At 39.0% G+C, this 11,140-nt stretch overlaps 1 protein-coding gene across 1 annotated transcript in view; it reads left to right on the plus strand.

Moving 5' to 3' along the window:
* The window catches only part of Rtcb (RNA 2',3'-cyclic phosphate and 5'-OH ligase), a 21,523-nt gene that overhangs the window by 559 nt on the left and 9,824 nt on the right, over positions 1-11,140 (plus strand). The window contains exons 2-7 of the mRNA XM_015482798.2: positions 1,537-1,615; positions 2,131-2,198; positions 3,619-3,718; positions 5,270-5,426; positions 7,317-7,473; positions 9,930-10,089. Coding sequence (XP_015338284.1) covers positions 1,537-1,615; positions 2,131-2,198; positions 3,619-3,718; positions 5,270-5,426; positions 7,317-7,473; positions 9,930-10,089 — 721 coding nt within the window. The remainder of the gene's footprint in view (positions 1-1,536; positions 1,616-2,130; positions 2,199-3,618; positions 3,719-5,269; positions 5,427-7,316; positions 7,474-9,929; positions 10,090-11,140) is intronic.

Raw genomic sequence — 11,140 nt, forward strand, 5'->3', positions numbered from 1 at the left:
TCCCGAACCCACCCGAGCCCGGGTCCGCCCCCACCCTGCCCTCCCGAGCCCCTCCCCGACCCCCTTCCCACCCCTTCCCGGAGACTCCGGAATCCATACGGCCCGGGTCCGCCCCCGACCCTGCAGGCTGACCCCCTTCCCCTGCCCTCCTCGCTCCATCTCGGGCAGGAGAGGTCCCGCGACCACCGGGACCAGCGAAGCGGGGCGCTCACGGAGCGCTTTCGCGGGCGTCTGAAGATGCGTCTCGTACCTGGTGCTCAGAGACCTCCGCGGGCTTTCCGAGGCGCGGGGGGAGATGCCAGGACTGGAACTCCGCTCCTCTGACGCGTGCTGACCGCTCTGCGCTCCGCCAAGTCTTTAGCGCTCCCTGCTCCATGTTGGTTCTCCATCAGTGACTCCCTTCCTCCCACCCGTCAGGAGTAGCAAGGCAGGGTTGGTTGGTCTTTGCTCTGCGCTTTGCAGGGGGCCCTGAGGATCAGCTCTCCGGACCCATCTAGTGAGATGCTCAGCCGGGGCCTGACGTCCAGTTTACTTCTTTCTGTGCCAAAATCATGATGGAGACCCGGGAGCCCACTTCTAGAGTGTGAAAGGCTGAGCTTGCTGTCTCTTAGTGTGCTCATGGCTTCCATTAACGTGAAGGACAAAGCACGTGAGGTTTTGGTACCTGTGGGTGACATTGCTTTGAAACCCTCTAAGGTGCTGTGCAAGTGTCCTAGGCTATGCAGTCCTGTGTCCTGGTAAAAAGTTCCTAGAACCTTTCCACTCTTTTAATCAGTGTCAAAGTTATCAAATGACCCCTATTCACACACAGCTTTAGCTACAAACTAAGGAGAAAAAAAGCCCACGGTGACAAAACAGTGCTGTTTTCCCTCTTGATGGGGGCAGGGTGTTCATTTGTTTATTTTAATTGGTGAATAAAAATCATACATATTATGGGGCACCATATGATGTTTTATTACACACATGTGTTGTATAATGTTCACAGTAAATTTATCTTGTCCCCTCAAACAAAACAGTTTTTGAGCATTGCAAATTACAGGTTGAATATCCCTTATCTGAAGTACTTGGGACGGGAAAAGTTTCAGATTTGGGAGGGTTTTTTTTTTTTTTAAGAGAGAAAGAATTTTTTAAAATATTTATTTATTTTTTAGTTTTCGGTAGACACAACATCTTTATTTTATTTTTTATATGGTGCTGAGGATGGAACCCAGCACCCGGTGCATGCTAGGCTATCGGGTTAGTGCTTGAGCCACATCCCCAGCCCCCGTTTTTTTTAAATTTTGGCATATTTGCATAAACTTCACTGGTTGAGCAGCCCTGACCCATACAATTCAAAATACTCCCAAATCTGAAACCCTTTGAACATCTTTTAGACTTTGTTAGGAGTTGGGTTTTTTTTCTTGCTTGAGCTAATGTGAAAGTTTTACAAAGAATAAAGCAAAATAAAATAAGTATTATATACTATGTATTATGTCCAGTGTGCCTATACTTCACGGACACATGCTTAGAAACATTTTTCCTTTCCTTTGGTACCAGGTTGAAGGAGTTTTCTATGTGAATGATGCTCTGGAGAAATTAATGTTTGAGGAATTAAGGAATGCCTGTCGAGGTGGTGGTAAGTACATTAGCATTTCATTTGTTGTATTACAAATATCTGCCTAAACCTGTGGCCTGAATAAATGGTAATTGTCAGGAAATGATCAAGACTTATAGTGAGGGACTGGGGTTATAGGTCAGTGGTAGAGCGCTTGCCTAGCATGGGTGAGGCACTGGATTCGCTCCTCAGCACCCATAAAAATAAATAAATAAATAAATAAATAAATGTATCCTGTCCATCTACAACTTGAAAAAAAAAAAGACATAATGAGACCAAAGTCCTGAATTGTGATCACATTGTTAGCCATTTGCACTTAAAGGATTTGGAGCTGGGTGGGCCTGCTTTGTGTCTCAGCTAACCCTTAAATAATAATATCAAAGCTGCCACCATTAATCCTACACTATGTGCCATACATTTTAGGTTCTTTACATAGATTATTCATGTAAACATGTAATACAGTCTAGAAATATGAATGTAACTAATGCTGAAAATCAAACATATCTTTTTTTCTAAGACTGACTTTTTACTTTCAGGTGTTGGTGGCTTTTTGCCAGCCATGAAACAGATTGGCAACGTGGCAGCCTTGCCTGGAATTGTTCATGTGAGTTAGATTTTAGAACTTCAATCAGTTATATTTCTTGTCTGAATTATGTTGAATGGATGAATGACCATTCCTAACTCAAAGTGGTGTCATCTAAACAGTAACCTTTGAGCATATAGTACTAACCATGAGATCTAAGAAATAATTGGGCCTGGCTAATATGTCTCAGTTTCTGGTTGCCTTTGGCTCGAATCTATAAGCATTTGATAACCTTTAAAGTAGTTTTTATGTTTTCTTATTTCTTTGTCATAGAAACATCATTACTCCTGCATTAGTCTACCATAACATTGTAGGTTTTGCCATGGCCCCATTTAAGAGAATACTTGGGGAAGGAATAGAAAGAAAAAGTTTTAAGGATTGGGACACTGAAATGATGGAGAGAGAACGTGATAGCTGTTCTGGACATGACTGAAAAAGAGGGCAGGGACTGGGGTTGTGGCTCAGTGGTAGAATGCTTGCCGAGCACATGTGAGGCACTGAGTTTGATCCTTAGCACCACATAAATAAGTAAAATACAGGTAATTTGTCCATCTACAACTAAATAATATATTTTAAATAGTTTTAAAAACAAAGAGGGGCTGGTGTTCTGGCTCAGTGGTAGAGCGCTTGCCTCGCATGCATGAGGCACTGGGTTTGATCCTCAGCACCGCATAAAAATAAATAAATAAATAAAGATATTCTGTTCATCTACAACTGAAAAAGAAAAAAGAGACGATGGCAATAACAGATGGAAGTGGGTAGTATGAGTGGGCCCCACCACAGTCAGATATTCAGATTTCACCTAAAGGTACATGTGGAAAACAGATCCATTTAACAGACATTTTTTTTTAATATCTTTATTTTTTTATTTATTTTTATGTGGTATTGAGGATTGATCCCAGTGCCTCATGCATGCGAGGAAAGTGCTCTATCACTGAGCCACAACTCCAGCCCCTTTGAGTCCTTCTTCATGCCAGTTATTATACTGTGCTGTGAAGAGGTTGAAAAGGCACGGTTTGTGCATTGTCTGTGATATTCATAGATTACTTAAGTTCTAATGGCCATGTAATGGATATTTACCTCTTCTTAACTTGACACAACTGTGATTTGTCAATGTCATCCTTGAGCTCACCTTTAAAAGGTATTAAAATATTAAAGCTACGTATGGTTCTCCTGTACCTGTTAGTCTGAGGCTTTTCTGTCTTAGGTTTCCTTAGTTAATAATTAGACTTTTACGAGAAAGTTTTTTTGTTTTTTGTCTCACTGTATTTAGTTTTGTGATTAGGAGTTGTTATACCTAATTTTCACCAATAGAATTTTGTGAAAAAAATCTTGATCTTGGGAAAGCTCAGCCTGCAACCTGAGAAACAGTATCAGGCCCATCTGGCAACCAGAGTTCCAGGTTAAAATAGCTACATTTCACTGTCTGATTCTCTTCTAGCGATCTATTGGGCTTCCTGATGTCCATTCAGGCTATGGGTTTGCTATTGGGAATATGGCTGCCTTTGATATGAATGATCCTGAAGCGGTGGTATCCCCAGGTAAGTGTGTAGTTTCTCTCCATCGATCCTACTCTTTTAAAACAGAGCACTACTTTTTTTTTTTATCTCAGTCTTGTATTCTGTGTGTGTGTGTGTGTGTGTGTGTGTGTATCTATCTACATGCACATGCATGTGTGCACACCTAGGATTCAATCCAGGGCTTTACATGTGCTAGGCAAGTACTTTTGCACTTAGCTGTAGCCACAAACCTTTTTTAAAATTTCATTTTCAGACAGTATCTTGATAAGTTATCTAAGCTGACTTTCAAATTTGTGATCCTCCCACCTCAGGCCTGTGCCACCACACCCAGCCTATTATTACCTTTCCTCTTGTTTACTGAGAAAATTGGTTGTAAACATTCAGAGACTATTAAAACATCAAAAGTATACATTTTTAAAATTTTTTGGACACTCGCTAAAATGCCAAATGCTATTCAGACATTGGCTACCAAACAAAACCAAAATATTTCTCAGCTAATTTTATATTCTTGTAGACAAATGAGGTCTAACTGTGTCATTTACCACATAGCCTTGTTATGAAGACCGAGTTCATGGGGATGTAGCTCACTGAAAGAGAGCTTGCCCAACAAGCCCAACCAGGTTCAATCCCCATATACCACCAAAAAAAAAAAAAGATTGAGTTTATCCTTGTGAAATACTTAGGCAAGTGTTGAGCACACAGCAGGTACTTGGTAAGCATTTGTTCTCATCGTTTTATCTGTGGTCATTTGTAGTTTATACATTCAGGACTGCTGTAGCTACGGAGTATGTTCAGTAAAAACATTCTACACCAGAAGTAAAAGCCTTACTTTCAAAGGGTCTGAGTGAAAAATGAACACAGAGTCCTACCCCAGCAACTTAGCGATGTCTCAGAAATTTTTTAAAAATAAATTTTCTTTTTAATGAAAAGGAGTGGGGACATAGCTCAGTGATAAAGCACTCGTGGGTTCAGTCCCTAGCACCAAAAAAAAAGGAGAGGGGAGGCGAGCCAGGAACCAGCAAAACCAAAAGTTGGTTATTTCAAAAGACCAATAGAGCTGGGTCCAGGGGTACACACTTGTAATCCCAGCTACTCAGAGGGCTAATGCAGGAGGATCGCAAGTTCAAAGCCAGCCTCGGCAACTAAGCCAGGTCCTAAGCAACTTAGCAAGACCCAGTCTCAAAATAAAAAGGGCTGGGGATGTGGCTCAGTAGTTAAGCACCCCTGGGTTCAAACCCTGGTACAAAAAAAAAAAAAAAAAAAAACTAATAGAATCTATCAACCTCTGATGACTAATTAAGGGAAAAAGAGTGATGCTTTACTCATTTTTATCTTGATTTTACTTGTTACTGTTCATCGCTGTCTCCCAGGCCCACAGTATATATGTTACTTTACATTATTTCAATGTCATCACACTTCACCCCTCAGAGAACTAATACATTAAAATATGGTAATCTTAAAAAGAGTGGGTATCTCTTTAATGCTAGGTTAATGAAGAGAAACTGCAGGTACGCATGACTGTCTGATCACCTGGATTTACTAATATTTGACCAGCTTTTCTGTATTTTGTAGGTGGTGTCGGATTTGACATCAACTGTGGTGTGCGCTTGCTGAGAACCAATTTGGATGAGAGTGATGTCCAGCCTGTGAAAGAGCAACTCGCCCAAGCTATGTTTGACCACATTCCTGTTGGGGTGGGATCAAAAGGTGTGATCCCAATGAATGCCAAGTAAGAGCACACATTTCCCAGATATGGAATGGGAGAGAGAACAACCACATGACCTCCAGCTTCATTTACAGTGTAGGATACTCGAGATGGGGAGTGCTCAGTCACTTTCTGGAAGTAGAAGTGAACTGCTTTGTTAAGCTTGAGATCCAGCCCATTTGTTAGAGTGGATGCTAGTCAACTGACGTTTATTACAATAGTCTGTGATGTGGATATTTATAGTAGAGTAATTTCCACTAACATTTTTGAGCAGTTCTTATATGTAAGGCACTATGCATTGTATTGTTTCTTGTAGACAATAACCCTCTTATTATCCCTGCTTTACAACAAGAAACCTGAGGTTAAGAAAGATAATAAGCTTAATAAGTGATGTAGGGATTCAAACCAAAGAGCCTTTGACTCTTCAGAGGCTATATTCTGAATCCCACTGCCTTTTGTCAGTGAACCCATTTATCCAGTTTTCTTGTTGAATGCCAGCACTGAATGTGCTCTTCAACTAAGTAGAGAATTAAGTGTAACTGCCTCTCAGGTGGCCATTAACTCTACCATACTGTTTCATAAATCCTGTAAAGCAGCTCACCTTAAACTTTGCAGAGAACTTCATTTTCAAAATAGTGTGTTTAACAAGGAGAGTCAAAGATGTTTCTTTGCCACCTTTGTTGTGTCTTTAAAATTCATGTGACTTTTTCATTCTTTTCAAAAATTTGTACACATTAATATAAAAATGTTTTTAGCTATTGCCTGTTTTGCAACTCCCTCCCACTAAAAACACATGGAGTAAGATGACAGTTCCATGTTTTCACATGGTCCCTGACAAGTAACCTCATTTTGAGAAGCTTCCAAGTAACACAGATTAATTTCAAGCATCTTTACAAATGTTTTAGATAGAAGTTTTGTTGTAATAAATATGTTAGTTGAGCATTGTGGTTCAAGCGTGAAATCCCAGCAAGTTGGGAGGCTGAGGCAGGTGAATCATAAGTTTAAGGCCAGCCTGGGCAACTTGGACCCTGTTTGAAAAATTAAAAAGAGGGCTGAGATTGTAGAGCACTTGCCTAGCGCATGTGAGGTGCTGGGTTCGATCCTCAGCACCACATAAAAATAAAGATTAAAAAAAAAAAAAAAAAAGAAAGGGCTGGGACTCAGTGGTAGAGTGCTTGCTTAGCATGTGTGAGGCACTGAGTTTGATTTTCAGCACCATAAATAAATCAATAAAGATCCATTGACAACTAAAACTATTTTTAAAAAAGAGAAGGGGGCTGGGGTTGTAGCTCAGTGGTGGAGCACTTGCCTCGCACGCTTGAGGCCCTGGGTTCCATCCCCAGCACCACATAAAAATAAACAAAAGTAAAGATATTGTGTCCATCTGCAACTAAAAAAAATATATTAAAAAAAAAAAAGAGAGAGAATTGGAGATGTGCCTCAATGATAGAACACCCTAAGATTTAAAAACAAGTTTGAAATAGACTGACAATCTGGGTTGGTAGGGAAAGGAACATTGAAAGCTGTAAATTGTTATTGAAGGCATGTATCTGGTAAAAGTATTGGTAGATGGTAATATCTGATTGAAATTATCAATTTTCTTTGCTGGATCACCACTTCATAGGATTGAGGATAAAAGAGGCAAATCTAAAGTAAGAAAGACTTGACAGAGCTATGTGAACATCAAGTATAACTGCAGTCATGTTGAATTAGGCCTTCCCATTTTCATATTGCAATTATTTATGCAACTGCTTTGCTCAAAAAACTAGAGTTGCTAAGCATGAAATTCAGCGTGAGCCAGGTACATCGAAGATAGTATTTGCATCGTGTTCCTCTGTCCTTTGAGATGAGGTGTTTTTTAGAATTGATGTTGTTTGCTGTGAAATGAGTAACACTTTTTTATTACTCACCCAGAGACTTGGAGGAGGCCTTGGAGATGGGCGTGGACTGGTCCCTAAGGGAAGGCTATGCCTGGGCTGAAGACAAGGAGCACTGTGAGGAGTATGGAAGGATGCTGCAAGCTGACCCCAACAAGGTCTCTGCAAGGGCCAAGAAAAGAGGCCTTCCTCAGGTAACTTACTCTGCAGGGGTGACATGTTAATTTCTCATATTTTATTTTAATTAAGGGATGAAATCTGTTATCTTTCAGTTAGCAAAAAAACAAACATATCCTCAGGGTTTTGGTTGTGGTTTTGGTTTTTCATATAACTTTTTTTAAAATATTCTTTTTAGTTATACATGATAGTGTAATGTATTTTGACATATACAAACATGGAGTATAACTGCCCATTCTTGTGGTTGTACGTGATGTGGAATTATACTGGTCATGTATTCATATGTGAACATAAGAAAGTTATGTCTGATTCATTCTTCTGTCTTTCCTATTCCCATCTTCCCACTTGCCATCATTCCTCCCTGTCCTATCCAGTGAATCTCCATCCCTTCCCACTCCCATTGTCAGTCAGCATCCACATATCAGAGAGAAACATTTTGCCTGTGTTTTTTGGGGGGATTGGCTTATTTCATTTAGCATTATAGGCTCCAGTTCCATCCATTTACTGGCAAATGCCATAATTTTATTCTTCCTTATGGCTGAGTAATATTCCATTGTGTATATGTACCACATTGTCTTCATGTATTCATCTGTTGAGGTCACCTAGATTGGTTCCATAGCTTAGCTATTGTGAATTGAGCTGCTATAAACATTGATGTGGCTATGTCACTGATTTTAAGTCTTTGGGGTTAATGCAAGCAGCAGGATAACTGGGTCAAACAGTGGTTCCATTCTCAGTTTTCTGAGGAATCAGTATACTTCTTTCCAGAGTGGTTGCACCAGTTTGCAGTCCTACCAGCCATGTGTGCCTGAACCTTTTCCCCACATCCTCACCAACATTTATTGTTAATTGTATTCTTGATAATTGCCATTCTGACTGGAGTGAGATGAAATCTCAGTGTGGTTTTAATTTGCATTTCTCTAATGTTGAACTTTTTTCCATATATTTGTTAACTGATCATATTTCTTCTGTGAAGTGTTCATTCGGTTCCTTTGCTCATTTATTGATTGGGTATTTGTTTTTTTGGTGTTAAGTTTTTTGCGTTCTTTATCCTAGAGATTAATGCTCTGAATGAGGTGAAGGTGGCAAAGATTTTCTCCCACTCTGTAGGCTCCCTCTTGATTGTGTTCTTGATTGTTTCCTTTGCTGTGAAGAAGCTTTTTAGTTTGATACAATCCCATTTATTAATTCTTGATTTTACTTGCGCTTTAGGAGTCTTGTTGAGGAATTTGGTTCCTAAGCCAACATGATGGAGATTTGGGCCTACTTTTTCTTCTAGTAGGAGCAGATCTCTGGTCTAATGCGTAGGTCCTTCATCCACTTTGAGTTGAGTTTTGTGCAGGGTGAGAGATAAGGATCTAATTTCATTTTATTACGTGTGGATTTCCAGTTTTCCCAGCACCATTTGTTGAAGAAACTATCTGTTCTCCAGTGTATGTTTATGGTACCTTTGTCTAGTATCAGATGACTGTTTATGTAGGTTTGTCTCTATGTCTTCTATTCTGTACCATTGGTCTGCATTGTCTGTCTAGGAGCCAATACCATGCCATTTTTGTTACTATACCTCTGTACTATAATTTAAGGTCTGGCTTTGTGATGCCTCCTGCTTCACCTTTCTTGCTGAGGATTGTTTTGGCTATTCCTCAGGGTTTTTTGTAGCATATAAAAAAGAATGTGAATCTTTTTATGTATCATTCTAAAAAGCTATTAGAAGTTTGCAGATGTTTATAAAATAAAAAAAGATTGCCAGGCCCAGTGGTGCATATCTGTAATCCCAGCAACTCCAGAGGCTGGGGCAGAAGGATCACAAGTTTGTGGCCAGCCTCGGCCTCAGAAAATTAGCAAGACCCTATCTCACAATAAAAAATACAAGGACTGGGGATAGAGCAACACTGGGCTCAGTCCCTAGTACCATAAGTAGATGATAGATGAGAGAGAGAGATTTACCAAAAAAAAAAAACAAAACCCAAGAAAACCTAAATGAGGCAAACTCTAAAGGTTCTTCCAGCCCTGCTATTCTCTATAATTTATCTGTTGGCTCCAGTTATGGGATATATTATTGCAGCAGTTGTCCATGAATTTATAAATGTTTTTAAAATCATTTGAACTTGGACCATATGTAGTAATCAGCATTCACTAGCATTCTTCCCAGAATTTGAAACTTTCTCTTCATGTTTAAAATGTCCCATGAACCACTTAATGGCATGACTTTTTTTGATGAAGCTCTTTATGTTTGTATACTTCAAGCATCTAATAACACAACAGACTTCAGGAGCTTGGTCTATATTTTTTGTTGTTCTTGTGTGGAATATTGTTTTAAATGAAAGCATTTCTAAGGCTTAGAATTTTTTGTTACATAAAACACTATTTGTGTGGTTATTTGTTGTTCATTTGTTTTTACCTATTTGCTTTTTAAATTGATTTTTTAAAAAAACAAGAATAGAACCTCTTACCAGATATTTTACTTTTGCAGTTGGGGACCCTAGGAGCAGGCAACCACTATGCAGAAATCCAGGTTGTGGATGAGATTTTCAATGAGTATGCTGCTAAGAAAATGGGCATCGACCATAAGGGACAAGTGTGTGTAATGATCCACAGTGGAAGCAGAGGCTTGGGCCACCAAGTAGCCACAGGTATATAAAGTACTTAATTTTTTACTTCATGCCAAAATGTACATTTTATAGGAAACTATGTAAAGGCTTAAGAAAACTTAAACCTGGAACTATACTTCATGGATTTTTATCCCGGTGCCCCTAATTTGTAACCTTGAACAAATTAAATAACTTCATTAGGACTTAACTTTCTCATCTGAGAAAAATGAACATATTTAATTATTTTGTATGATATTGTCACGAAAGGTTAATAAATAATATGTAAAGCACTTAAATCAGTGCCCCAAACATAGTAAGCACTCAATAAATGCTAGCCCTAGTTATTATGTTTAACTTAAGGGTTACTGTTGGCTCTCGTGCCAAAAAGAGCAAAAAAGATTTAAATTGCAAAGTTGATAAAGAATGCATTCATTCATGTAGTAGATCCCTACTCTGCAAGATTAGGTATTATGGTAGATTTGGTTATGAAATAGGCAGATACTTTATCCCAGATTTTCTCATGAAGGAAAGATCATGTTCATTTAAAATAAAAGTAGGGGGTAAAATGTAGTAATTGATAAAATATTATAAGAGACACAAATACAGTGAGTTTAGGAAAAAGATTTCAGAGATGTCTTCAAGGGCACAGTATTTGAGCGGGGCTTTGCAGTTTGAACAGTCACACCTAGGGCCCTCGTGACAAGAAGACAGCATGAACAAAAGCAGGAAGCCGGAACATGGGTCACTTTGGATGACTTACAGAGTGTGAAAGGATTAATAAATGTATGAAAAGGTAATTGGACACATGGAAATTACAGCATTAAATTTCATGTTATAGTTCAACTTCGTATTTACATTTTATCCTGTGAGAATTTAATAATTTGGGCCAGCTTGAACCTTTATTTTCTCTATCAGCTGTACGAAACCTTAACTAGTATTTCAGAACTTTCTGCTGAGCAGTTCTCTGTATTTTATCATGGATTTGATTTGCATACATAGCTAGCAACTCATCTCCAGCTCTTTTATATATATATATATATTTTTTTTAATTGTTGTTATAGATGGACACAATACCTTTTTTTTTTTTTTTTTT

Source organism: Marmota marmota, unplaced genomic scaffold (genome assembly GCF_001458135.2).
Source record: "Marmota marmota marmota unplaced genomic scaffold, marMar, whole genome shotgun sequence".
In the NCBI taxonomy this organism is placed as follows: domain Eukaryota; kingdom Metazoa; phylum Chordata; class Mammalia; order Rodentia; family Sciuridae; genus Marmota; species Marmota marmota.